This window comes from Muntiacus reevesi, chromosome 2, assembly GCF_963930625.1.
Source record: "Muntiacus reevesi chromosome 2, mMunRee1.1, whole genome shotgun sequence".
Lineage (NCBI taxonomy): Eukaryota > Metazoa > Chordata > Mammalia > Artiodactyla > Cervidae > Muntiacus > Muntiacus reevesi.
Window position 1 is genome coordinate 40,886,672 of NC_089250.1, and position 27,667 is coordinate 40,914,338.

Consider the following 27,667-nt stretch of genomic DNA (forward strand, 5'->3'; position numbering starts at 1 on the left):
CTTATTTTATGGACATTAAGTTGTTGCTTTTCCCCGCAGTGTGTTCCACATTTCCCCCTATTCCATGGTCTTCACCAAGCCCGGGTTTCCCCTTCTACCATGGACAGAACCACCCCTGCTTTCCACTTATCACATGGACATGACTAAGCCCTCAACTTCTCCCTCAACTGTGGAAACAGCCCATCTCAGCCCTCTGATTTGTGGATGGAACACTGCTGCCTGACTCATCTTGCCCCAGGGATGTTGTCCAGTCCCTGTTCCTCACTTTCCATGGACAGGACATTGGTCCAGGATCATGCCCTGTTTCATCCTTACTCTTGGAAAGAACTAGAGTGCGGCTACTTCCTCCTTTCACAGATGTGACCAAGGCTCTTGTTTTTCCCTTAGGCATAGACTTAATGAAGCCTCCTACTTCATCCCACTTCCTCCTTTTCCTTGGATGTATTCGTTCTCCTTTTCCCTTTCCTGGCATTTGACCAGGGCTCCTATGCTCCCCTTATTCCATGCATATAACAGCCCACATTTCTTAAGCAGATCTATTTGGCATGTTTGTGGGTTTCCTAACACGGCCCATGGATATCACCTTCCCCTCCCCGGGTCCACAGACTGATGGTGTATCCAGGCGGCTGTACATCTAGACGACCGGGGAAGGCTGAGCTGGTCCAGGCCCAAACACTCTCGCACATCACTCAGAATCCTTCTGTATCTGTTTCATGATTGCACTCCTGCCATCCAGGCTCAAGTGTTCTAAAGCTGCTGCCTCCCCAAGCTGGACAAATCATGAAGCCATGGGGTCTGGGAGGACACCCTGCCAGGTATAGTAAGACTTTCACACTGGAGGGTGGCCTAGGTTCCAGGACACCTGGGGTCCAACGGGCCATGGGCGTGTATGTTTAGAGTCATGGCAGAATCAAGGAGGAGGGTGTTCTTGCCTGGCTTGAGAACAGGTTCCTCCCTTCATTGTCTCCACCTTAATCTGAGATGAGTCTTTTTCCCCGTTTTCATCTTATAGATGAAGAAACTGAAGCTGAGGAGATAAACTAGCTCCCCTAGAACCCAGCAAAGACCCCAGCAGAACCAATTACAAACCTGGGTCTCCCTCACCATATCAAGCTGCTTCTCAATGACTTAAGATCCTATGTATTTATTTTTGAACATTTTAATCTTTATTTTGAAGTCAGTTCAGACTTACAAAAAGGTTACAACAGTGGCATCAAGTTCTCCCATCCCTGCATGCTAACTTAATCCTCTGTTAATTCTAGGATGACAGTGGAAACCAAATAGTTAACATTTGTATTCACAAAAGAAATGTTCACATATTGAGGTAGGAGTTAGTCATTCTGGCTTATATATGAATTGTGTTGAATTTTATGCTAATTAAAACAGCCTGTTTGTGGCTCATCAGACATACATTGTATATCTGCTTTAATCGCTAAAGAAAAGGGCAGACTGTCCAGAATTTTATAATGCCTGAAGATAAGAGATAAATGCCTCCTTTCCTAGGAGGTCAATGCTGAGACTCCTTGATGATAAGACTCCTCTCCCAGGGACATGGCTGAACTGACTCTGTATACTTCTGATCCAGTTTTTTTGAAACCCTGCAGGCATGTATCCCTGACTGGTTTGATGTTCTTTGTTCTGATATGACATAAAACTGCTAACAGCCGTGCATCTTCCCAGAAGTTCCTCAGAGTCATCTGAGGTGTTGTGTCTCTGGCTATACGCCTCAGTTTGTCTCAAATAAAGCCCTTTTCTATCCCCATTATAGATGGGTTATTGGTTATCCATGTCAGCAGTTTTATGCTATTAGTCTACAGACTTTATCCACATTTCATAATTGTCCCACTAGCGTTCTTTGTCTGGAGCAAAATGCCATTCAGAATCCCACTTCGATGAGTGTTTTAAGCACAGGGACCTCTTAAGGGCTTATGCGTGCTGGTGATGGGGTTCAGGACAAGCTACCCCCAAATATGGCACCTTGGCCCAAAGATGGTCTTAAGCCAGAGGAGTCTGAGAAAATGGCAGAAGCAGGAAGGTCACTCTGACCTCCCCCCTAGTCCTTCCTTCCTGAAGCAGGAGATAAATGTCCCAAGTGAAACCATCCCCTCCCTGCACGTGAGAACAGAGATTGTCCTGGTAACTGGAGACGAACGCAGAGCCAAGGAGACTGTGTAAACTAACCTGTTACCCTTCACCATGGGGCGCCCTGAACTCAACCCCTTCATCTTGGCTACTTCACAGTTTTACTGTGTCTACAAGTTACAAAAGCTCCCTGCTCTGGTCACTTCTCTGGGGCTTCACTTTCTTGCAGAGGCTCCCAGGTACTTGTGAAAGCCCAGAAAGTTGGTAGCCTTTCTCCTGTTAATCTGGCTTCTGTCAGTTTAATTCTTAGGCCCAGACAGAAACCCAAAGAGTGGAGAGGAAATTTCCCCTCCTGCACAGGTAACACCTAACCTCCGGGGGACGGCAGGATTTAGTTTCTGAACAAGGCTCATAGCTCATTGCTCCCTCACAGAAAGGCCAGGGTTACCTCACAAAGCTCTGCTGGGGTCACACCAAGATGGTAAGGGCTAGTGCTGGGGCCTGCAGGCACAGTCGGATCCAGCAGCAGAACTCTGTGGTCAGTGGATGGCAGAGAACCGGTGCCAAAAGGGAAGCACAGGAAATAGTGGATTGCTGGCCTAGACAGCTGGAACCCACTATAGGTAAGTGGAAATGTATCAGGCCCTCATCCCTTGCATCCCAGTTCAAGCATCACCTTCTCTGTAACTTTCCCCCAGTCCCACAGACAGCCTCTTTTCCATCTGATGAAAGAAAGTGAAAGGAGTTGGTCACGTCTGAGGCTTTGTGACCCCCATGGACTATAGTCTGCCAGGCTCCTCTGTCCATGGAATTTTCTAGGCAAGAATACTGGAGTGAGTAGCTATTCCCTTCTCCAGGGGCTCTTCCCGAGCCAGGGATCCAACCCATGTCTCCTGCATTGCAGGCGCATTCTTTACTGTCTGAGCCACCAGAGAAGCCTCTTCTCTGTCTGATACATCACCTCTTCTTGCCTGCGGGGTCTGTCCTGGGAGCTTTCCTCCTCATAGGGTATGATGGGGGAGGAGAGAGGCATTTAGAAATCATATTTGCCTCATTTACTGAGGAACCCAGGGGGTGAGAAAAGTGAATGACCCTCTGCAGGTCCCTCGCAGGTCCTCCAGCCAAGTCACGGGCAAGCCCCAGAAAGAAGGGGTCAAGGTCTCAGTTCTCTGTTTCACGCAGGCAGCAGAACTGGAACCTGCATTGACGAGGGCGGTGGGGAGAGCAAGTGAGCGGACGTGGCTGGCACCTTCCTACCTCCAGGTAGCCCCGTGGAGAGGAGACCACAGAGATGGGAGCTGGACGCTGGGGGAACCCTCTGCTGCTGCTGGCGGCCCTGGTGCTGGTGCTGGGTCGGCATCAACAGTGGCCTGGCTTCCAGGATTCCGAGAGTCCAAAGAATGTTAACGCCACACTCGCCTTCTTCTTGGAGAACTACAACAACAACAGCAATGACTCCTACCTGTTCGGCGTGGACAGGCTGCTCCGCAGTCAGGTGCAGGTGAGACAGCGGCACAGGTGTGGCTCCCAGAGAAGGCTGGGGTGGGGGCGGCCTCCTGGGAGCCGGCCCCGCAGGGTCCTTCAGCCCCCGACCCCCCTGAATATCCCCTGAGCTTTTCAGCTGCTCTTCTCCCGGAAGAATTGCTTTCATTCAGAAATTTGCCAGAGGGACAGCAGCCGAGGATGCTTTCATTGCCTTTATTATTCCTCTCTTTTGGCAAAATATAAGCGTTCACAACCAGGGCTTGAAAATCTGGATCTGGAGATTGTAGCTGTGTCCTTGAGAAGCCCAGAATGATACAGAAGGCCTCTAGTCGGGTCCTTTCAGAACCTGGAGTTACCCATCCTCTCTCCTTTTGTTTAACGTATAAATTTTCTCTGAAATACATCAGTTGAAGGATAATAGAGGAAAGCAAAGCTGTTTAAGAAACACTTCTGTTGGTCCAACCTGCCCTCAAGGTTAGACGGTAAACTCTATGAGTTAGGGCGGTGACAATAATAAACCGTGGTCCGATTTGCTGGATTTGGGAAAATGACTGACTGGGAGATCAAGGCTCTGGTTAGAGAGGGGGGTGGCAGGAATGGAGACCAGGCTGGGGCGGGCCCTCAGGCAGTGCTGGTGTGACCCGAAGGGCCTCACCGGGCGTGGACAGCAGCCGGTCACCTGAGTCACTTCTGCTGCGTGAAGGCAGCGCACAGGCCCGAGGACATTGAGGTGACGTGGCCACGAGGTGGCATCCACTCACCAAATTCTGCCCAAATCGGCCTTTTCTTCCCCCTCTTGGTCTCTGGGATAAAGCTGGAGCTCCAGGAGGCCAGTAACGGAGTTGGTGAAAGTGAAGTGAAAGTGAAAGTCGCTCAGTCATGTCCGACTCTTTGGGACCCCATGGAATATCCGTCCTCTATCACTAACAGTTAACCGAAGTAATTGTTTACAAGCAAACCTCTGATATCATTCAGCCAGATTAGTGGACAGAGAGAGGGTGCCCCTGAGGGGCTGGGTGACCTGGGGCCAGGCCCCTGGGCAGTCCTGAGCCTTCTGCCCATTGACTGTTTCCATCCGTACCTCACAAAGGGCAGGGAGGGGACAGAGTGGCCGTCTTTGCTGGGCTCCCGGTACCCCTTCTGGTTTTGACACCCAGCTCCTCCTAATTGTGGGGTCTTGATCAAACGCCATCCAGACTCTCCAGGTCTCAGCTTCCTGACCTACAAAGTAGGCTAAATCAGAGTGAAGTAGCACCTGTGAAAACATTTGTATCATCACGATCATTCCTTCCTATTATGATATAACAAATAAGTCTAACAATAAATAAGAAAATGCCAAGCACACTGAAGCTTCCCTGGTGGCTCAGATGGTAAAGAATCTGCTTGCACGCACAAAAATAGAACCTGCCTGCAATGCGGGAGACCTGGCTTCGATCCTTGGGTCGAGAAGATCCTCTGGAGAAGGAAATGGCAACCCACTCCAGTATTCTTGCCTGGAGAATCCTGTGGCCAGAGGAACCTGGGGTGTTATAGTCCATGGGGTCACAAAGAGTTGGACACGACTGAGCGACTGAGCATGCGGGCATGAGCACACTAAAAGATTAGTTAACTTTGCAGCCAGTGTTGTTTCTTCACACGTGCAGGGTGTGCTGAGGGTCAGTGAGAAAACTCTTGGCACCAGTCCTGCTAGCTGGTTGGAGCCATCTTTAGATGAAGGGTCAGGAGCCCTGAATCCTGATGTCGGACCAGGCCCACGTCCTGACATCCTTCCAGGGGACACTGGGATCAGGGTGGTGGTCCTACCCCAGTCCCCTTCCCCTGCTGCTCTGCCCTGAGGTTTTCTGGGGGCTGTCCTCCCAGGAGCCACCCCACAGAGTGCCCAGCCTTCTCACCGCTTTGACTACTAACTTTGAGACAAGGCAGCAGAGAGGGAAGATGAAGACAGAGTCAGAGCCCAGGAACTAGACTAGCCCATACGGCTCTGTCCACGTGTTCTGAGGACCACGGTGCAGACTTGGGTGCATGATGGAACTGCAGCCAGGTTGCCTCTCTGGTCCCAAGGATGAGAGGGAGACAGGTAAGAAGCCACCCATGGCTGCAGCAGTAGAGCGGGTACAGAGCAAGGACAGGGCATCGCACATCCCAGGTGGTGGTCAGGGGGCACTGGGCATCCTCCAGCAGGTGGGGAGGAGGCTGAGCCCCAGGAACAGACCTGGGTGGAGTCTCCTGAAGCTCCTCTCCTGTCCCAGCTCCTCTCGGAGAGCGTCAGCCACGCTGGGAGTCAAAGCTAACAGCCTTTGCTTCTTGGTAGCTGACGACGGGCGTGGAGTACCTGATTACCGTGAAGCTTAGCCGGACCAAGTGCAAGAGGAATAGCACGAAAAAGCGCTCGTGCCCCATTCAGACCAAGAAGAATCTGAAGAAGGTGTGTGCTGACAACCAGCTTCCAAGGGGCTCCAGTCTAGGGGACAGTAAACATTGCACAAGGAAAGGTGGATAGGCGTCAGGGGCCCTGTGGCTGGGGCAGAGCCAGGACGCGGCCACGGGGCTGCCTGACGCCACAGGCAGCACCCGGGGCGGGGAGGGGAAAAGGGAAGCGCTGTAACTAGGCGTCTCTGTGCCCCTGGCTGGCACCGCCCTGGCCCCAGGTCTCTGGGCTGCCGGACCCCTTGCCCATCTGGTTCACACCTGGACCTCAGGTGGAAGTGGCTTTACTTTCCTTGGGGACCTTGTTCTGTCTTGGTCCACATCCCTGGGACCCTCTGGATTGTCCAGTCACCTCTTTGTCTCCCAACCTCTGCCCTCCTCCTGGTCCCTCCTGCAAGTTGGCAGGCCTGAGAGTCTCTCTCTCTGTGCCCGGGAGGGAAGTGCAGGAGGACCAGGTGGGGGAGCCCAGGATGACATTCCTATGCTGACTCGGACACCCCCTTCGCCCCCAGCATGTGCCAGTGAGCAGAACCCACCTCGCCCATGTGGTCAGGCCTCCGCCTCAGCACAGGGTCCAGACTCCTCAAGCAGGGGCAGGGGGCAGAGGCAAACACTTCTTGTCGTCTTCAAGAACCATTTCCCTGAAAGCTGACTGTTTTCTTTCTTCTCCCACAGAGTTTCATTTGCGACTTTTTGGTGTACACTCTACCCTGGATGAACCATTACCAGCTCTGGAATAACTCATGCCTGGATGTGTAGATGCATGTGTGTAAAGATCCTTGATGGAACCTGGGGCTGCTGTGCTTTGTACTTTATGCTGTAGAATCCGCCAGGCCCTCATATCCCTCATTGAGATCTTGTCCGCACTCACACACACGTGCACACTCGCGGCCACCCAAAACTCTCCCACGTGTACTCACACTCATGCACAGAGTCGATGGTCTTTAGGTAGCTGATGCCATTTGAGCAGAAGGTGGTTAATTCTTTGGGGGAATCTCATAACTTAGTTCCCACCCTCAGTCACATCTCTGAGGCTTTTCTTAGTTCAGGTACCTCCTGACTCTGGCCTGAGCTTGGAGGGCCCAGTTTTGCCCCAGGTATGGATAGCTCTATGATTAACACCGGTCTCTGTGATATGTCAGGGGTCCCAGTGCCCACCTCCAGGCTCAGGAATCCACTGGGAGGATGCTCAGGGATGTGATTATTACAGTGATGGATACAGGACAAAACCAGCACAGGGAAGAGGCTCTGGGGGAGACGTCACAGACATCAGGCACAGGATTCCAGCATCCCCTCTCGGGGCCACCTATTGGGACACCCCTCATTCCTCTAAGAATTCAATGGAATGTGTGCCAGGGAATCTCCCTGGGGACTTAGTGCTGCTCACATGGGCAGCCTCTGCCCAGCATGTACCGAAATTGCAGATTTGCAGAAAGAAAACAAGTGCTCAGCATAAACCCCATTGTTTGTATAAACATTATAGACATAGTGAGGCCCTCTTATCACTGAGGGAAAGCATTCAGCGTCGGAATGGTTTATCATCCAAGTTCCCAGGCTCCAGCCAAGGCCAGCTTTGCCAGCAGGCCTTTCCAAGGACCCCATCTTGGGCTGGCCTTGGGAGCTTTTCTTGAAAGAGGGTTCTGGAGCCTCTCTCGGGCTCACGGCTGGGGGAGTGAGACCCATGGTTTCTTCCCTCATGTGACTCATAGTCGAGCAGAAAAGGTGCGCCCCCTCAACCACCAGTGGCTGTGGGCTGAGCGCTGCCCCCCGACCAGCTGGCCTCCACCCTGGGGACCGGTCTCACCAGCACAGTCATAATGGCAACTGGATAGAGTATTCTCAAAGGGGGAAAGTAAACACACAAGCAAGAACCTCACATTTGCCGGAAGGTCCTGAGGCAGAAGAGAGAATGGAGGTAAAAGGTTAAAGGTGGTGAAATTGTTGTGCAAAAAAGAGGGATGTCCAGTTTTGCAAATCTGATGTCCCAGGGGGCTGCCTGGGGACCTGGCACTGCCTGCTACCCTCGCTCCCTCATTGATCAGAGTGAGAGTCCTTTGAAATGGCATCTTATCACCCTGCCACAGGCCAAGAGCCTCCAGGAAACCTCTGTGTCCAGATCCTAACATCCCAGCCGAGTTCGGCCTAGTGGCTGACTTCTAGAAATGGAATGTAAACGGAGATAAACTGTCTACACGTCTCTCAAACTGGTAGAATATTGATACAAGTAGACCAAATTATATATACTTAAAGTAATATCTAGAGTGACCACTAAAAAGTGTATGTAGAGACACATAGCAAAAACAGTATAAAAATACATGAAAAAAACCAAAAACAGTATAGATACATACAAGTGGAATTCTTTTAAAAAATGTTCAAGAAACTCACAGGAAAAATAAAACAGAAATAAAAAGCAGAGAGAATAGAGAGCAAATAGCAAAATAGACATAATCACTGACATATTAATAATTATATGCATGGTACGTACAAGTCACATGTAAATTGCCTCAATGAGCCAATCAAAAGACAGAGATTGATAGAGTGGATTTAGAAAATGACCCAACTGTGGGCTGTCTACAAGAAACTTTCCTTAAACATAATGATATAGGTAGGTTGAAAATAAAAGGGTGAAAAAAGTTTTATTATGCAAGCATTCATTGAAAGCAGGAGAGCCTACATTAGTATCAGATGAAGTTGACCTCAGAGCAAAGATTGTCACCAGAGATGATTTTGCTGTTTAGTCTCTAAGTTGTGTCTGACTCTTTTGCACCCCTATGGTCTGTAGCCCACCAGGCTCCTCTGCCCATGGGATTTCTCAGGCAAGAATACTGGAGTGGGTTGCCATTTCCTCCTCCAGGGGATCATCTCGACCCAGGGATCGAACCTGCGTCTCCTGTGTCTTCTGCATTGGCGGGGGAAATCTTTACCACTGGGCCACCACAGAAGCCCATCACCAGAGACAGAGAGGAACATTATAATACATCCACTCTGGAAAAGCTTGGCGGTTTCTTTCTTTTTTTTTTTAATCTTAAAATATGCTTCACCACATAACTCAGCAATTGCGCTCCTGGGCATTTAACTTAGAGAAATGAAATTTAGTTCCACACATAAATCTTACATCAATGGTCCCTAACCTCCAGGATCTAATGCCTGATGATCTGAGGTGGAGCTGATGTAATAAAATAATAATAAAGTGCACAATAAATGTAATGCCCTTGAATCATCCTGAAACATCCCCCACCCCTCCTCAGCCCATGGAAAAGTTGTTTTCCATGAAACTGGTCCCTGAAGTCAAAAAGGTTGGGGACCACTGCCTTACATGATTCCTCATAAAAGCTTCTTTTGTAATAGCCCAAAACTTGAACAACTAACACAGCTGCAACAAGTAAATAATTAACTCTGGTACTGAGTACACCATGGAATGCCGCTCAGGAGTTTAAAGGCACTTACTGCTAATGCATGAAATGACTTGGATGGATCCCAAGGACATTGTTACCAGTTCCCAAAGAGCCCTGTATGATTCCATTTACACAATGTTTTAGTTGGTGCAGTGATAGAGATGGAGAAGAAGTTAGTGATTTCTGGAAGTATGAGAGGGTGAAGAAAGGGTGCGACTGCCGTGGAGTTCGGGCAGGTCTTTTTGGAGGTGGTCACACAAATCTACATATATGATGAAGGGGCACACACTCACTGTATGGTGTCAATTTCCTGCCTGTGATATTTGTCTATAATTACAAAGGATGTAACCATGGTGGGGGACGGGGAACTAAATGAAGGGTAAAGGGACCATTCTGTATTCTCTGTAACTTCCTCTGAATCTACAGGGATTTCAAAATAAGAAATTTCAAAAACCCTCTGGGCTGGGAAGTCCAAGGTCAATGAGCACACATGTCTTGCCTTTCCTTTATTCTCCAACACATCCCCACCCCAGCCCCCAGCTCCAGACAAAGTAGTCAAAATGCCAGAAGAGAGTTGACAGCCGATTAATGTTAGATTACACTGCTACTGCCGGTGTTCTTACAAATCACTAATGTTTGTTTGAATATTGGCTTTGTGTTAGGCATTATGTTGAGCAACTTAGATGCATTTATCATCATTAATCTTTACAATGATTCTGAGAAATAGGTACTGCCATTCTTGTTTAAGGATAAGGAGACTGTAGGTTAACATTTTCCCAGATGGTTGGTAGAGGGGACTTTCACCTGGGCACCACCTAAAATGGAGTCCTGAGGACTCCAGAACTTTCACTGGGAGAGTGGAAGTTGAAAAAAAAAGAAGAATTGTTCTTTCAAAGCTGCAGCCTTCTCTAGCTGTTGGGGACTTGGCGGCTGCTGTCAGCTCACAGATCACCCATGCCGTGTCCCCTCAGTATCTGCCCATGTCTTCTCACTTCTCATCCTTCTGTGCACACCGGCTCCAAATGCCAACACCTGTTCCCATCACCTCTGGCTGCTTGCTCTGCCCTCGAGCCACCAGGAGCCAGAGGTTCCAGGGAATTAATGCCTGGCAGCCTGAATCCGGAGATAAATGCCCCAGCTGCCTCTCTCTCTGCCAGTCGATGGCTGCTGTGTGGGCCTGTGCGTCTCCCACAGAGTCCCTAGAATTCCCTGGAGACATTGAACCCCAAGGCATTTGCCCGAACTCTTGGGGAGGCTCATCCTTCCCCTACCTTGTGTGAACCAGGGCGGATGTGACTCAGTGAACCACAGGTGCCATCTTGAGACCACACGGGGGAAGTCGAGTGGGGAGCTGAGCCTGGTGACATTACTTGACATCCTGAATCAAACTGGTGGGTGGGGGTGCTTATTTCTCACTGCTAACGTGACATCCGTGAAAGGGCACCCCCTTTAATGCAGCATTCCTGGTTTCTCTCCGCCCTCAAACACTGCCTTCCCGGAGGAATTCATCTGATGGGTTTGTTGGGAAGAATAAATGGGGCATGACAGCCCACATCCTCCTCCTCCCACAGGAAGGAAAACAAGAAACCAAACATCATTGTGGTTAGTTTGCCAAATGTGAGAGAGAAATCTTTCCAAGAAGAGACCTTCTCTGGTTCAGTGCTGCTGATGCTGGGGTATGAGTCTAATTCTGGAGTCTGGTATCAGAAAGTGCTCATGCCTGCAAAAATAAGGCACGTTCCCTCCTCTTTTCAATTACTTTCATTGTTTGTCCTTGTTTCTTCTTGTTTCACACTTTAGACAAGAAAGACTGGTCATCTCGGAGATGTCATCACAGGCATTCTTGCCAGTATCTTTTAGCTGTTCAGCTAAGTAATTAGAGCATCTTCCTTTGTTCTCCTCCCTTTTCTCAACTTATTTTAAAATCTAAACAATCCTACTTGATATAAAGATGAGTTTGAAGTTCTGCTATCATGAAGGTGTATAGGCTATAAGGACAAGAATTATACATGTCATCTCACTTAGACCGCAACCTACCCTAGCCCAGAACAACTCCAGATCATTTTATTGTAAGTTAAAGAATCTGGGGGGGGGGGGGGGCGGGGGCGGGAAGAGTGGAATCATAAGCATCAGAGCATGAAGAAAACAGGTTGACCGACATTTATTTTCTCCACTGAGAGTTCCTGTTGGGTGCAGGGCTCCTTGATGCACAGTATCTGTGGGCTGCACTCCGAGACACCTAGACATCTGTGCAGTTTTGGGCCAGAACTTTATACTTTTCAAACCAGGGAATAACAAATACTGAGAAGTAGCAATTGATTTTCTAAAATAAACACAAAACAAAATGTAGAAAAGATCAACACACAAGGTAAACATTTTAAAGGGGAAAGAAGAAGGTGTTAGACATGTGGAAGGGGGAATGACAGCCCCCCAACCCACCTCCAGGCAACTTGTGGATCCATCTTTATTTCGGTTTTAAAGATTTGATAGTGTCCCTGCTGAAACCACCCCCACAAAACCGCCTTCTGCTCGTGGTTGGAATTGGAGACTGGAGATAAAGTGTCTGTCCGCCTACATAACTGTGGGAACGACTGACTTTTTCTTCCTCTTCTTTTCTACTCATGCACTGTACATGTCACACTTGCCCTCGCTTGGTTCCCTCCCTCTCTCCCTCCACCTGCTCTCCTACCTCACCCCTTCATGCTTTGCTTCACCTCCCTCCCATGAGACCCATCCCCTCTCCTTCTCTCCTCCTGTCCTTCCTTCCTTCATCTGTCCATCCACCTGTTATCACACCTTCGCCTTCCCCTTCCTTGTTCTCTCCCAAGATCCCATTTCTTTTCCAACAACGAAAGCTCAATCAACAGATTTTGTACATTATTATCATTTCATAGTGTGATTTTGTTTTCCTGCTCTTGCTTGGAAACCCCAGGACGAGGACACAGTAGGGTGGGAAGCTTAAACATTGACATTTCTCCTAAGATAGAATTCAGAATACTGACTCCACAATTCAATCTCTCACAGTGACAAGACTAAGTTTACTGTAATCATCAATTACTCTTTTCATAGACTTCATGATCTTCTTCACCAACAAGTCTAACTTGCTAAATTTTGAAGACTTTTCCATGGGAGGAGAAACCTGTGGATGGACGCGTTTGTGTCCAGAGCATGCAGGCCACTAGAACTAGGGTGAACAGAAATCTAGGAACCAAACTAGGACATGTTGTAAGCAAATGGGGATGGTATTAACAATGACACTAGGAAGTCAGACACCAACCAGGACTGTCCAAGGCAAGATCACTATGTGATCACCCTCAGGTAGTCCCTTTGGGTAAAGAGCTGTAGCTCGCAGGCCTGTAGGACTTGAGGTCTTCAAGGCCCATGAGCACATGGGCCCTTCTGACGTGTGTGTGTGTATGTGTGTGATGGTCCACTTCCTGAGTGATGATGGCCCAGCTGACCTTCCCAGTATGAGAAAACTGGGTGGGGATGAAGCCATTTTTGGGGAGGTGGCTCCTTCACCAGGTCATGTGCCTGCAGGCTTCTCCCCTTCCTGACCAACTCCACCTCTGGTTGAACTATTTTTGACCCATTTTCCTATCGCTTCCTCCTGTTTGCCTCAACACTGCTGGTGAAAGGAACAGAGCCTACAGCCTAGCAACTGTGTGTTCACAACAGGCTGATGTTCAGATATTCAGTGGGTGCACCAGCAAAGTCCTCCAGCTGCTAAAATATTATTATAACCAGCTACTTGCCTGGGGCCAGAGTGCTCCACCCCAACCCTGCAGTTCAGTCACTTCTTCTCCCCGATCTGGGCCCCCTGCCTCCCCATCATTCTTCCAACAACTGAGGAGCAGGGTCCCCGGAAGTGAGCCCTTTCTTGGTGATGCGCCCAGTACCTTGTAGAGCTTCCCTTCCTGGAAGGAGCAGTTGGTGAGCTCCGACTTGAGGCAGGTAGTCCGCCGCATCTCCAGGTTGACCTGATACTCTAGGTGGTCGGTCGTCTGTGGGAGGCAAGGACGATGGATAAAGGACCCCTCTCCCATCTCTGTCACTTCCGGGGGTGGGAGCTCCTCGTGGGGCACCCCAGGATCCCCTCTCTCCTTCCTGGTTGCCTCCCCTCGCCCCTCTGCCATTTGAGCAGAATTCCCCAGAAGCCACTCCGTGGGCAAAGATCACCCTTGGTGATCCATGTGTTGCTGATGCGTAGGGCAGAGAGCAGCAGGCTAGACTCTGAGGGCCAGCCCGTCTCAGCTGTGGGTGCTGGGTGCTGCTGCCCTGCATGGAGACAGCCCCCGGCGTGCACACACACGGTCTCCCGGTGCCCAGGAGTCCCCTTCCCGCAGCTCAGGCCCTTGAACCAGGATGTGCAGCCCTTGTCTTGGATATCATTTAAGTGACTGCACTTCATCCACTCCCGGAGGTTTCTACTTCTCTTGAAACACCCACTTTGGATTAAACGAGACAGGGTTCACTTGCATGGCTGCCCTGAGTCCACAGATCCCCAGAGAGGGGCACGAGGGGTGGGGGGCACTGACCCTCTTCACGGCCTTCAGGACACGCACGATCCTGAAGTTGTACAGGTCCTCATTCTTCTTATTGAAGTCCTCGGTCAAAAAGTCCATGGTGGTCACCACCACGGGGTCTGACACAGGCACCTCGTAGACGAGTATGAAGCTCTTCCGCTTTGATTGATAGCTGAGGGCCACCAGAGCCCCCACAACAGCCAGCAGCAGCCGGGGGCCCTGCCGGGGTCTGACCATCGTGGCTCGCCCTGCCTGGGGCCGCTCTGCCCAGTGGATTCAAGGCAGCCGGGTACCACCCACACACACAGCCATTCTCCTCCTCTTGATCTCGCAGGTGAGAGCCCGCTGGGAGAACTGGGCAGACTCGCGTACTCCTCCCAGGCCTCCTCGTCTCAAATACACACACCCACCAAACCCCCTGTCTCTCTGGGGTGCTGCTCTCTGGGCAAGCTAGACCCTCCTGCTCTGAGTGGGAGCCAGCCTGGGGTTTCTGTCCACTGAGTTCAGCCCAGCCAGGCCGTGGGAGGCCTGGAGGGGCAGGAAGCGATGGGGACACGGGGGCGCTGGGTCCCAGGGCAGTGGAACGAGGTGGAGCCCCGAACATCATGTTCTGTCTCTGTGATCATCCTCAGACTTTCCCCCCGTGGGTCCCCTCTCCACTTCCTGGGCTGGCCAGGATGCAAGCTTGTCCACGAGCCCAAACCTTGGCATCTTCCTCCTGCTATTTCTTAGCTGTGAGAGGTGTCTGGGACTCCCCAGAAAAGCTGAGATTCCCCAGAAAACGGAGGGTGTGCCCCGTATGAAAACTTGCAGGTGTGGCCTCGACGCAGTTCTGTGTTCACATCCTGCTGTCCCTGTGGATGGGCCAGCGGTGTTGCCCGTCCTTGCGACCCTCTGGGGCACTCAGACAGTACACACATAGCCTCCATCTGGTACCACCATCTGGGCAGAGTCTTCAGATGCCCAGAGCTTAGAAGGCATTTGGAGATGCGGTTCTCCAAATCAGAGGCCTGCCTGTGGGAGGGAGACATGTCTTCTTTCTCTGGCGGCCCTCAATCTGCCCTGCCTCCTGTCTCATCACACATCCTGGACTTTCCTGGTCTTGAGGAGGAGAGTAAGGGGAGAGACGAAGAAGCCCCGCTGCAGGGCTCCAGCCCCAGCAGGTCCCTTCAGGCTCTCCCCCAGCCTTCTTGGCAGCGACCTCTCCTCTCTGGGCAGCTGGTTAGCTCCCGGGGGCTGTGGTGACAAGCTACCACCAACAATGGCTTAAGACGACACACATTAATTATCTCGTAGCTCTGAATATCAGAGGCATGGGCGGGGCCGCTGTTCTTCCAGAGGCTCCTGTATCACTCACGTGGAACCCCTTCCTCCATCCCTCCAAACAAAAATACCAACTTTCCCCATAGGAGATAAGTAAGACAGAGTCTCATAATACAATTTGCATATGCCCAGAATGCAATCCAAGGTTACTGAGCCCATGAAGAACTCAGAAAATTTCTCCCTGTTGAAGAATTCCCTTCTCCCTTCTTCCAGAGCAAGTCTGCTGGCAATGAGATATCATAAACCTGTCCTCAACTGATAACATCTTCGTATCATGATTATTCCTAACATATATTTCCCCTGACTATGGGATTCTGGTTTGGCAGTTCTTATCTCTCAGAATTCAAAGTCTTATTCCACTTTCTTCTAGCTTCTCTGTTCCTGGTGAGAAATTTGCAGTTGTTTAAATCTTTGTTCTTCTGTAAGTTATGTCTTTTGTCTAAAGGCTCTCAGGTTTTTTTCCTTTGTCTTTAGTTTTTTAGCAGTACCTTGATGTGGATTTCTTAGAATTTATTTGTTTTGGGGTTCAATGAGTTTCATAAACCTGTGTCTTTGACAAATTTGGTAAAGTCTCAGCCATTATCTCTTCTTTTTCTTCCTTTGTCTCCCCCTTCTTCTTCTTTTTCTGTAACACTTTCTCATTTCCCTCTGGAAGTCCAATTGCCGGACCAGCCGGGAGATTTCAGCGAGCAACACGGCGCGTTCCTTTAGGCTAAGAAATAAAGACACAGAACAGATGGGGTCGAGAGGATCGCTGCAGTCAGCGATGATTCTTTATTTCTCAGGGTTACATTTATACTAAAACAAGAAGAGAATCTTAAGAAGAGAAAATATCTTTCCATAAACACACTTTGAGATAACAATCACCAGAACTCTCTGATAACGTCAAGGGTTAAGAAGGGCATCCCGTTTATCTTAAGGGTGGTCGTGAAAGGCTTCTCTATCTGCATCATGTGTGCATTCAAGGCTTACTAGTGTTCTGATTAACTTTGGATTCCAGGAGAGGGGTGGCGGGACAGAGAGCTATGTCCTTGAAGGGACCCTTGATAATCAATCAAGGCAGCTCCCAGAGTCAGCTCTTTCAAGCCGCTCCCCGCATCCAATGACAGGAAAAACTTTTTGAAATTGTCCCATAGACTGCTGAAGCTCTATTCATGCTTGTAAACATTTTCTTCCTTTTTAGTGTTTGTAATGGATAATTTCTATTGATCTGTCCTCAACTTCATAAGCCTCTTTTGCCGACATCTTCAGTCTGCTCTTGAGTTCACTAATGAGATTTTTATTTTGGTTATTTAATTTTCCAGGATATCAGTAAAATTACCATTTGTTTTTAAGGCTATCTTCTATTTCTTACTAGTAGTTCCTACCTTTCCAATCTTTGAATAGTGCCTACTCCCACTTGGAACTTTCATTTTTTTCTTTTGGCCACACAGCATGTGGGATCTTAGTTTCCCAACCAGGGATCGAACCTGGGCCCCCTGCATTGGAAGCATGGAGTTTTAACCATTGGACTGCCAGGGAAGTCCCTGGAATTTTTGGATAATACCTTCTTTAAAGTCTGTCAGATATTTCCAATACCTGAGTTATCTCAGCACTGGCATCTGTTGATTGCTTCCCCACCCCACCCACTCAGGAAAGCTGAAATTTTCTTGGTTCTCTGTATACTGAGTAATCTTGGGTCATATCCTGGATGTTCTGAAAATTGTATTATGAGAGTCTGTATCTTATATGCGCTCTCTGGGGAATGTCGGTATTTTTGTTTCAGTGGGTGATTCACCCAGCTGCATTCAGGGCGCAAATTCTGACCAGCGCTCTGTGGGTTGTGGTTTCAGGGTCATGTCAGCTTCGTGTCAGTCTTGCAGGGCTGTGGGTCTGTGCATGTGTGTTTTGCAGGAGCCAGACTGGCTGGGTGGTGGTCTGCCCCTTCCTTCCGTTCATATCTTCCTTGTGCCATTAGGGTTAGAACCACACTCATGCCATTCAAGTTCACTTTCTTGAGCTCCCATGATCCATCCGGTCCTTTCTGGTTCCCTGGATGTTCCCTTTCTTGCTCGGCTTTGCAAACCCGCATCTACACTTAATGCTGGGGCCACAGAGCGGGAGGACAGAGACAGGAGAAAGCAGTGGAGGTTTGTCTCACCACCTTAGACCCACAGCGCCTCTGATAGGAGGGGGACACTCCACTCCCTCAATACTTATGTGGCTGAAGTTCAGCCGTCCCTGCTCTGCTGTCCATCCTGCTGCTATAGACCGTCTGGGAGCTGGAACAGAAGAGGTCCGAGGAGGGAAGAGAAAGGATTTCTGCCCCCAACCCTCCCACTCCCCAGACCCTGGCTTTCAAGCTTCCCGTCTTGCTCCTGGAGGGCTTCTCCCAGAGGTGTCAGTTCAGACCCAGCTACATATACAGGGATGGGCACCCCTGCCTGGCTCCCGGCAGCGATGGGGGAGTGGGAGGTGTGTGCTGGAGGCCCTCCCCAGAACCCTCCCAGAAAGCCCCCATCCTCCCCACTCTCCCCTCACAGGGGCTGGAGCCAGGGCACGAGACCAGGCCAGTGCAGCCATCCTGCCCCAAGGCAGCGCCAGGTGAGGGACAGGACCCGCCGCACCGGGGGACAGAACAGCAGAGGGGCTCGACCTGCTCCCCAGGCCTCCCACCATGGGTCCCTGAGCTGGCCTGCGCTTCCCCGGTCGCAGGCACATGTGCCCACCGGCGGGACAGGCTGAAGCAGTGGGGAGTGGGAGCAATTTCCACACAGGATAGATGGGAGCTGGGGACTCGATGCCCTACTCAGGGGACCCATCACCCCAAGGCACAAGCTCCACGCTGTCTTCCAGGCACCCCAGTGGAATGGAGCCCTCTTGGCCAGTATCACCGGCTCACCAGCATCCCTGGACTGCCTGTCCTTCCCCACAGCGCTGCGTGCCCTGGACACCACCAGCACTGTGGTTTCCCCTCTGACGGCCTGGGCACTTCGGCCAGAAATGCCCACATGGAGCTCTGCCCACCTCTCCAGACAGTGGTGCTGGGCTGCATTTAAGGCATCTCCAGCCACGACAACGTGCAATTCCATGTCACAATCGCCAAAGCTTGTTCCTATTGCCAGATTGGGAGCGCTGGCCCAGGACTTCCAAGGCACACCCCACCCTCCCCCGGTGCAGTTGGGGTCCCCTGGTGCTGTGCCAGGCCCACCCTGCTGGACTTACCTCCCCTCTCTTGACCCAACTCCACGTGCTGAGGCAACTGCTGTGCCCCAGTCCTGCTGTGTTTTCAAAACTAGTTTTCATCTCAAAGAATCTCCAACTTAAAGGGGAATGCTGTAATTACAATGCAAAGAAGTGTTTCCCCTGAGACGTTGGAGAGGAGGTTGCCAATGTGATGCCCATCACCCTCAGCGTGTGTGTGAGCAATGCCCACACACAGGTGGGTCCTCCTCTCCAACCACGGTGCAACCAAGGAGTCCAGGATAGAACACAGAGGCATCCCCTGTTGGTGCTCAGCCCTATCAGGGGTCGGGGACAGGCACACACCCCACTTCAGCCAGTAAGTGGGCACCAGGACGTGGAAGTCCCTGTCCTGCCAGAAGCTCCTGGAGAAAGGGGCATCTTCATCTCCTTCTATCGGGGCCACTCCTCAGACTCTAACTGACCTCATGACCACGACCTTTTCTGCAGGGTCACTATTTTGTAGAGCTTCCTTCAATTTGTATTTGCCTGACATGTACAGAAGCCTGGCTGCATGGCACGTGTCCTTCTGGGGGCAGAGGGCAGTCTGGGCATCTCTCCTGCCTGTGACCCCACCCCCGACATTGCCCAACCCGCCTCCCCCCACCCGGACCCTGACCCACTGCTCTGAAAAATGGCAGCTCTGTTCTCCCAGCGGGTGCCAGGCCAGCCATCCTGGTCCCTCTCAACTTCTGAAATAGCAACAGTCAGACCTGCTAACGGCTAAGGAGTAGTCATATTCTATAGTTGCCTGTTTAGTTATGGGTCTGTCATCCCAGGGTCAAGGTCAGAGGTGTGGGGTGAAGCAGAGGCCTGCTGACCTTGGTCTGCTCCTTGGGTTTTCATATGGCCTTCGCCAGCATCTGTCTTCTCCAGTCCCCAGGTTCCCTTCCATCAAGGTTCCCTATGATGCCCACAGTGGTATTTTGCCAGATGCCGGGGAGAAGTGCCGCTGAAGAAAAGGCATCTTCTCTGTATTAACTTGAGCAACAAAACCTAGAGTGCGGTACCTGCCAAAGAGGACTGTGATGAATATCCCAGGATTTCAGCAGAGACCATGAAGAGCTGCATGCTAAGAGTGAAAATCAGCTGGAAATACATCGTTCTCAGAAGCCCTACTTTGAATGTGTAAAGAGATCAAAAAGGTAACAACCTAGAATTCTACAGTCAGCAGAAATATTCTCAAAAATGAAGACAAAATAAAAACATTTCAGCCAGTCAAAGAGAAAAGAAATCTCAAAAATTTCAAAAGATTGACATAGTTCAGAATGTGTTTTCTGTTCGCCGTAAACTGCAATAAAAACTTAGTGTGATAACCTTTGTGCTGTGCGCTGCTTAGTCACTCAGTCGTGTCTGACTCTTTGAGACTCCATGGACTGTAGCCTGCCAGGCTCCTCTGTCCATGGACTTTTCCAGGCAAGAAGACTGGCATGGGTTGCCATATCCTACTCTAGGAGATCTTCCCCACCCAAGGATCGAACCCATATCTCTTGTGTCTCCTGCACTGGGAGGCAGATTCTTTACCAGTAGCACCACCTGGGAGGTCATGAACATACAGCCAAGTGATACTCAACATAAGTAATAGGAGTCATCACAAATGGGATAAGTCCTCTAAATACAAGAATGTTAGGCTGATTTTAAAACCTACATGCTGTTTACCAAAATGCATACTTAATTATTAAGACTCTATCTGCAAGTAAAAAGATGGATAAAGATATATCATGGAAACTCTAGTGAAAGCATTGTGGGAGTGGCTACTCTGATGTCAGACAAGGCTGACTCCGCAGTGAGAGCATCACTGGGATGTAAGGGGATCATTGATGAGAATAAAATGGCCCCACAGCTCTGTATGTATAAGCAGTTAATGACAGTGTCTCAAATGTACACAGTTATGAGAAAAGGAGACTAGACACATCCACAATTATCATCACAGTGAGAGATTTTAATACCTCTCTCAGTAACAGGCAGAAAAACAGATCCAAACACAAACCTAAACCAAACAAAAAATACAGCAAAGTAAAGACAGTCCATATGTGAAACGTCTGGTTACACAGGTGACCCGAGATACATCAGTATCTGCTAGAGCCTGCTGGAGGTGGGACACATCAATACCTAACCCTGCACCTGAAAAATGCAGAGCATACAGTCTTTTCAAGATCCTGTGGAATATTGGTTGTAAAACAAACCTCAGTAAGTTTCAAGACGAGACATAATAGGAAAGATATTCTCTGACTGTAGTGGACACGAGCTGGTAGCCAATAACAGAGAAGACGGCTAGGAGATCAACTACGGTTAGAAGCTCCTATCAGGGCAGTGAAGGACAGCTTCACCTAGACACCCCCGTGGTTGGCTGCACACCCCATACTCCCCTGGGCTCTCCTGGGGGCTGTTGCTTCCAGCCAAGGTCGCAGGCAGTGTTGGCTGCTGCCCAGGAATGGGCTTCCTGGTGCTCCCAGGACTTCACGTGACTCCAGCAGTCCCTGCTTATACAGCCCTGAGGGTAAACGGGGGACTCAGGGCCCAGCAAGAGTGGGACATTCACAGGATGAAGCCCTGAAAATGAGGCGGACAGAGCCTGCTGGGTGCAAGTCCCTACCTTTGAGGTTTATGTGACCGAGGAGGGAATGCGACCCCCTGCTCGGCCTCTGTTTGGTCCCCACAGGAGAGACTGGCCGGGGATGCTGCGGAAGGGCTGGGCAGAGGCCCCCTCAAAGCAGGAGGCCAGCAGCGCAGAGCTGCAGGGCATACGGGCTGTGGAGGGCGCCCCTGCCCAGAGACCACTCCCATGCCCCTGTCAGCTGTCTTTTGGGCTGAGGCCGAACAGCATGTTTCTGACAGCAGCTCTGCTTCTGGGGCTTGCTGTCCTGGGCATTTGTGTCTGGGCCATTCAAATGGAATTTGTAGACATTAGTAAGGACCTCGATTATTTTGTGGTGTCTGTGGAGTTCGCTGTGGCTTGGTTCAATAGTGGCAATACCGAGGAGCAGGCCTACAAGCTGCTGGAGGTGAGGCGAGCCCAGCAAAAGGTGAGTGGTCGTCATGGGCCCTGGCTGTGGAACGGCTCACCCCAAGCTGGCCTGGGTGAGCCGGGCTCTGATGGGAGGGTCCCCCAACGCACACACTCCTGAAGGGACAGGAGGCAGCCTCCCTACTGCACAGACGACCCTTGCTTCCTTCACATGCCCTCACTTCCTGACTGGCTGGCCCTTCCCTGGGTTGAGTCCAAGCCCTGGACTCAGGGAGGCCAAGGGCCCCTTGAGCATCACTGTGACCACTGCTGGCCCTGATCTCTCCCAATCCCATCCTCGCCTGGGGTCTAGCTGCAGTGCAAGGGGCTGGGCATGCGTGTGTGTGTTTGTGTGTGTATGTTTGTGGCTGGTGGTTTCAGCTACAGGCATTTCTGAACCCTTAAGGAAGTCAGCTTTCTAGACGATTCCAGGTCAGTGCCCTGGGGGTGTGTTCCTTCCTGGTAGGATTGCTGGCTACATCCTTCTTTGTGTCGGAGTTCTTTCAAGTTCTCACCACCTCTCTGTAGGGGACAAGATTCTATCTCATGATGACTTCTTAGAGAAGCTGATGGACATACGGAGCAGCACCCAGGTCGAAAACATCCACCTGGATGAAGGTTTGCCCTTGGCTGTTGAGCCCCTGGGTGCCCCAGGAGAGATGGAGGGTCCAGCCCCCAGGCCTCTGTCCTGGTCTGGATGTTTCCCCCTGAGGGACAACAAGGCTCTGACAAAGGCTCAGTGGACAAGCATTTCCGGCCCCCTCCCTAGAAGAAGCCGTGCACTGCCCTCCGTGTGTCTGGCTGATATGATTGAGAGCTAGTGATGTCAGGTGTGATGTGTGTGTACTGTCAGCACCAGGTCCTCTGTCCCATGACACCCCCCACCCCCCCACCACTGCCATGGACTGGTGATATGCTTCCCAGGTCCCAGTCGTCAGGAGGAGCGAGGCAGGGAAGTGTCCAGGGCTGCTGGAGCCACACTCAGGGGCATCTTTTGGTTGGTATGTTCTTGTAGAGAAATTGCACATAGGTGTGTGTCCTATTCATATGCATAGTCTAGTCTTTTGCCCACTTTTCTACTGGATTCTCTACCTTTCTGTTTTCTAACTTCTCCTTGACAGAGCTGGACAATGATATATTTAATGGAACTGGACCTGGGCCGCACAATTTGTAAGAAACATGATGAAGACATTGACAACTGCCCCCTACAAGAAAGACCAGGAGAGAGAAAGGTTTGAGAATGAAAACAACCCAAAGTGTCACAAACCTGAGATGGAAAAATCACATTAAGGAGGGGCGTGTTGTCAAAATCTTGGCTCTCTGTGCCCCAGTGCCAAGCAGAATTATGGAGAAAGAAAGAGTGGCTTTATTACCTTGCCAGGCAATGGGGGAACACAGAAGGCTAGCACCTCAAAAACTGTGTGCCTTCTCTCTGGTGAGTAGGGAAAGGTTATATAGTCAAGCAGGAGTGTGTGATAAGGATGAAGGAAGTGACAGTCTTGTATTCTTTCTTCTGTAGTTTCCAAAGGGAGGGCTTGCTGACAAGGTCAGGGTGTGTGCAGCATCCCAAGCAGTCGTCTCCTAATCTCCATGAGCCTCTGCCTCAGGTGGTTTCGGTGTTGCCTCTCCTTTGATTAGCAGCAGTTCTGCCCTTCGGGCTTCCCCGGTGGCTCAGATGGTAAAGAATGTGCCTGCAATGCCAGAGACCTGGGTTTGATCCCCAGGACAGAAAGATCCCCTAGAGAAGGGAGCTACCCACTCCAGTATTCTTGCCTGGAGAATCCCAAGGACAGAGGAGCCTGGTGGGCTACAGTCCATGGGGTAGCAGAGTCAGACACAGGTGAGCAGTTAACACTCTCACTGCCTTTTGGAACTCCTTTATTCCCCACACAGAGCACCTTGCTACTGATCCTTCTGGTGACCAAGAAATTCTTCCAGGACACCAGCCGCCTACCTGGAGGAGGCATCAGGTCTCACAGGTTAAAGGCTGAAGCCCCTGAGACACCTGTTCCCCATTCAGATGCCAGTTGCTCACAATTTCTGTCCAATTTGACCGCACATCAAGGGTTCCCATCTCCCCCTCTTCAGGCTTGATTAATTTGCTGGAGTGACCTACAGAACTCAGGGAATAATTAGGTTTCCTGTCTTATTAGAAGATACAGTGAAAGGACACAGGTGAGCAACCAGATGCAGAGACACCCAGGACGAAGTGGGGGAGGGTCCTGAGCATAGAAGATTTGGAGGATTGGGGTGCATCACCCCCCAATACAAGGACGTGATCACCCACATAGGTGTTCTGAATCTCAGTTCAGGATTTGGGGGGAGACTTCCTCCAGAGGCATGACTATTTCCAGCTCCTTCGGTGGGTTTTTCTGGTGACCAGTCCCCATCCAGGAGTCCACCAGAGTAACCTCAGTAGAACAGAACATGCTCCTGGAGTTCTTATCACTTAGAAATTTACAAGGGATTCAGATGCTTTGTGCCAGGAATCTGGGCAGAGACCACTATGTCTATTTCCTTTACTTCACAGAAGGCTTCAAGGAGTGACCTTAAGAATGTCATTAGGGTTGACCCTGGAACAGAAAGATGAGTCCAGACCCCTCCTCTCCAGGTCCCAGGGCTCCCCCTGCACAGAGATGCTCCCAGCTCAGCAGCAAGCTGGACCCTGTGCTCACAGCCTAGTTGACCCACCAAAGTCCCCCACAGACCACCTTGGGCCCCTCCCCTCCAGGATGGAGGCTCCCCAGCCTCCAGCTTCCTATGATCTTGGGTCCAGGCAGATGCAGTTCTCCCTGTGGGCCTCTCCTTCCTCTGCTCTGATACTTCTGAAAGGGAGGACTGATTAGTCTGCTGGTTGCTCCTGCCCTCCTCCCAGTCTCCTGGGCAGCAAGGACAAGTCTTGGTCAATCAGTGCTTGTGTCATCACCCTATGGGCTGACGTCTGGTCAGTTGGACTGAGATCTTGGAGATGGGCCTCAGTGGGGCTGAGGTCTCTCTGGACCCAGCCTTGGAGACTCTTCCTCTGGGGTGGGTTTGCAGCCACTGCTGGGTGGGTGGGTGTCACCTGAACCATATCCTGGGCAGGCTGCGGGCTCCCTGGGAGCTCACTGGGCAGAACCTTTCAGGCATCACATGCCCTGGGGGAGAGGACACTGAGGGCCAGGTGATGGTCCCACCAGGCACCCTCTCAGGAGCTCCCAGCCTTGATCATGGAGAACTGAGCTCCAGAGTCCAGTTCCAGGCTACTGTTTGATTCTGCTTTTCTTTCGTCTTTAGTTTTTAATGCACCTTGAGCTCCTGTTAAGTCCTTCCTGCACCCTCATTGTTACATTGTTCTTATTTTATGTCTTACATAGAATTACTTTTTTTTTTTCAGGTGAACTGCACTTTCATTGTGGACTCACGGCCCTGGTTCACCCAGTTTACCCTCCTGAATAGCACCTGCCAGCAGATATAAGGGAACGAGCTCCGGACTCCCACGGCACATCCTCTTCCCCTGACTCCCACGGCACGTCCTCTTCCCCTGAAGAGTGAGGGTCTGGAGTTCTAAGTCTGCATGGCACCAGGGCAATTAAAGGAATCTCAAGCACGTTCTGGATCCCTGTCATTTTTGCCTTCTCTCTGATGATTTATTTCCGTGGATGTTGCTGCCAATGTTGAGTGATGGAGAATTTATCATTGGTCTCACCTTGGTTGCAGGTGTAGGTACTGAGTTAATCAAACTCCTCTGATCATGGGAGGTTGCACTTGATTCCTCCAGGGCCCTCATGGGAGGTTGCCCTGATTCCTCCAGGGCCCTCATGGTTAGTGTGTATATTCATTCATTCATTTATATATTCCTCATTTGTCTATCATCTGTCCATCCATGTATCTATGCATCTATCCCTTCACTCATCCATATAGTCAGGCATCCATTCATCTTTCCATCATCCACGCATCCATCTATCGATCCATCCAGGCATACATCCATCCTCCCATCATCCACTCTTTTGTCCGTTCACCCTCCAATCCCTCCAACTTCCATCCATACATTCCACTCAAAAGGAATCCAGACAGTTTTTCCAGGTGACAGCCACCTGTGTCCCTTCTATGCCCATCTCTGAGGCCAGACTCACAGTGGATAGTCCTTCTGGGGTGGGGTGGGGGAGTATGCCCAGGCAGAGGGGTGGGAAGTGGGTGACTAAGATGACGGAAGGCTCTTAGTGGACCCCCATCAGGGCATCTGCCCTGGAGCTCATTGACAGATGAGAAAGTCTTCTCAGGGTCTCTGGGGACGGCTCAAAAGATGGCAGCCCCAGTAACCCCTCCCCTCCCACTCCCTGACCCTTGTGTTCCCCTAGTGGAGCCCAGCCTGTCTTCCAAGCCTATCAACACAGAATCACTAGCCCTGGAACAGGCTTGGAGGCTCAAAGGGCGTGGGGGCCCGACTGGGACAGAGAGGCCATGGGATGCCATCTGGAGGAGGACTTCAGAGGAAGAGGCTTCAGGGGTCTTCCCTCTGCCTTTTGAGTTTGGGGATCTAATTTGCATGTCCATGGTTGTTGATCCCTTTCCTGGCTGGCCGTTACCCATGATGAGGCTGTAAGCACTGGTGAGACAGACCCCCCTCTGCCCTGTCCCCCAGCTCTGGGCAACTCCATGAGCACAGCTGACTGGAGTCAGCTTTGGTCCTTTGCTACCTGTGTTTGGGATTTCTACATCTCCCCACAATTTGATAACGGCAAGTACAAACTGATAGGAGTGGGGATGTGGTCAGCCAAGCTTCCTTTGAGGGCACTTGGGCTCAGAGGGATGGAGCCGTTGTTTGTGGGCCCTGGGCTGGACAAGTCTAACCTCACCTCCCATTTCCCATCAGAGGTTCTTTGTCCTGCTCTTTTCAGCTGTGCTGTGGTCTGAGCTCAGATACACCTGACTACACTGGGTGGCTTTGCACTTGTCCCTGTCTCTGTGTCATGGCGCTTAGCATTCAGACCAGCTTCAAGGTGACTGTAAGCCCACCACGAGCCTCTGGGGGAGACACCAGGGTTCGAGTGAAGGTGACTAATGTTGACTGCAGCCTCCGTCTGCTGGTTGTAGCTCTCAACACGTATGGGATCAGAAACACAGTCTTTGGGAAATTGATGTCACAGCTTTGCTTGGTTAGGGAAGTTACAAGAGGTCTCTCTGGTGTAGGGGTCATCCCTTCTCCCAGTCTCCGGAGAAGTAAAGTCATAAGGGACAGAACCAGAGGGAGAACAACCATATTCCTTGTCCAGGGAAGAGTGAAAGCACTGTCTCGATGGCTGACAGACAGCCCACAAGGTGAAAGCCAGATGATATTTACAAAAGTGTAAGAAATCATTTAACAAATTTGATTTAGATATTGTGGAGACCTGAAGCTACTCCACGGGACATCCAGTTTGTGTGGCCAGGCGGCCTGTGGGGACCTTACCCTGACACGAGCCCCCAGTATGAGCACAGGCCCAAGAGGACAAATGAAAGACCCAATGCAACTTCCCCCAAAGGCCTCCCTGCCCCTGTAGCCACCTTAGATAAGACCCCTGCAGAGCTTTCCAGAACCTGCTCTCTTGGTTTGAATTGACCAATCCAGCCTTAGCCGGGAGTCCAAGGCCTCCACTGAAGGCGTGCATATCTTGCTCTGTGTTTGCACCCCCAGTCATGACCCTCCCCCCTCCCCCCAACAGCGTGGGCCCTGCTGGTACCTCGTCCAGAGCTTGAGAGCAGGAAACGTCTCTGTTTCAGCTTCTCTGTGGTCTCTTCGGAGCCATGGCTTGCTGCCAAGCACCCCGGGCTGCGCCTCAGTGTTGATTTGACAAATGAATAACAGTTGCACAGACTATCCAGCAGTGGCCGCAGAGCATGTGCTCTTTTTGAGCTGATAAAACATGTATCCAAATTCAATGTATTCTAATCCTGATGTTTCGCAGCCCCTGACCCCCTCCTGGCTGCCGTTCACGCCCTTTCCAGCAGGGCCCCTGCCTTGGCTGGCTTCCCTGTTGCTCACAGACATTAGAAGCCCCCTCCCCAGTGCCCAGCATGGCTAGACCCCAGGGCAAGGAGGTCCGCAGATGTGGGAGGTGGAGAAGATGCCATCCCAGCCCACACACTGCCCTTCACTGTACATTCCAGACGCTTCCTGAGGTTGTGGGCTGCAGCCAAGGTCAGAGGTAGATCCGGTTTGACCCTCAGCTGCCCAGGAC

The 27,667-nt window shown here is 50.9% G+C and overlaps 3 protein-coding genes across 3 annotated transcripts; 2 read left to right on the forward strand and 1 right to left on the reverse strand.

Moving 5' to 3' along the window:
* Positions 1-705: 705 nt before the first annotated feature.
* Positions 706-6,753, forward strand: CSTL1 (cystatin like 1). Its single transcript, XM_065919150.1, has 4 exons — positions 706-815; positions 3,346-3,583; positions 5,879-5,992; positions 6,670-6,753. Exons 2-4 carry the CDS (start codon positions 3,374-3,376, stop codon positions 6,751-6,753), a joined length of 408 nt encoding a protein of 135 aa, XP_065775222.1. The 5' UTR covers positions 706-815; positions 3,346-3,373.
* Positions 6,754-11,628: 4,875 nt separating this feature from the next.
* CST11 (cystatin 11) lies at positions 11,629-14,152 on the reverse strand. Its single transcript, XM_065919151.1, has 3 exons — positions 13,928-14,152; positions 13,289-13,393; positions 11,629-11,712 (listed from the first exon to the last, which is right to left on the reverse strand). The coding sequence occupies exons 1-3, from the start codon at positions 14,150-14,152 to the stop codon at positions 11,629-11,631; spliced, it is 414 nt and encodes a 137-aa protein (XP_065775223.1).
* A 6,838-nt stretch (positions 14,153-20,990) lies between these two features.
* LOC136157837 (probable cystatin-16) lies at positions 20,991-25,000 on the forward strand. Its single transcript, XM_065919597.1, has 3 exons — positions 20,991-21,486; positions 22,589-22,699; positions 24,844-25,000. The coding sequence occupies exons 1-3, from the start codon at positions 21,085-21,087 to the stop codon at positions 24,922-24,924; spliced, it is 594 nt and encodes a 197-aa protein (XP_065775669.1). The 5' UTR covers positions 20,991-21,084; the 3' UTR covers positions 24,925-25,000.
* The last annotated feature ends 2,667 nt before the right edge of the window (positions 25,001-27,667 follow it).

Bases quoted from the DNA above. Each gene is read 5' to 3' on its own strand.
- CSTL1 (XM_065919150.1), top strand. From the start codon at position 3,374: ATGGGAGCTGGACGCTGGGGGAACCCTCTGCTGCTGCTGGCGGCCCTG. The intron at 3,584-5,878 runs GTGAGACAGCGG...GCTTCTTGGTAG, and splicing joins TGCTCCGCAGTCAGGTGCAG to CTGACGACGGGCGTGGAGTA. The intron at 5,993-6,669 runs GTGTGTGCTGAC...CTTCTCCCACAG, and splicing joins CCAAGAAGAATCTGAAGAAG to AGTTTCATTTGCGACTTTTT.
- LOC136157837 (XM_065919597.1), top strand. From the start codon at position 21,085: ATGCGACCCCCTGCTCGGCCTCTGTTTGGTCCCCACAGGAGAGACTGG. The intron at 21,487-22,588 runs GTGAGTGGTCGT...TCTCCTTGACAG, and splicing joins TGAGGCGAGCCCAGCAAAAG to AGCTGGACAATGATATATTT. The intron at 22,700-24,843 runs GTTTGAGAATGA...TTTTTTTTTCAG, and splicing joins AAAGACCAGGAGAGAGAAAG to GTGAACTGCACTTTCATTGT.
- CST11 (XM_065919151.1), bottom strand. From the start codon at position 14,152: ATGGTCAGACCCCGGCAGGGCCCCCGGCTGCTGCTGGCTGTTGTGGGG. The intron at 13,394-13,927 runs GTCAGTGCCCCC...TGCCTCCCACAG, and splicing joins TCCTGAAGGCCGTGAAGAGG to ACGACCGACCACCTAGAGTA. The intron at 11,713-13,288 runs GTACTGGGCGCA...TGTTTATTTTAG, and splicing joins AGGAAGGGAAGCTCTACAAG to AAAATCAATTGCTACTTCTC.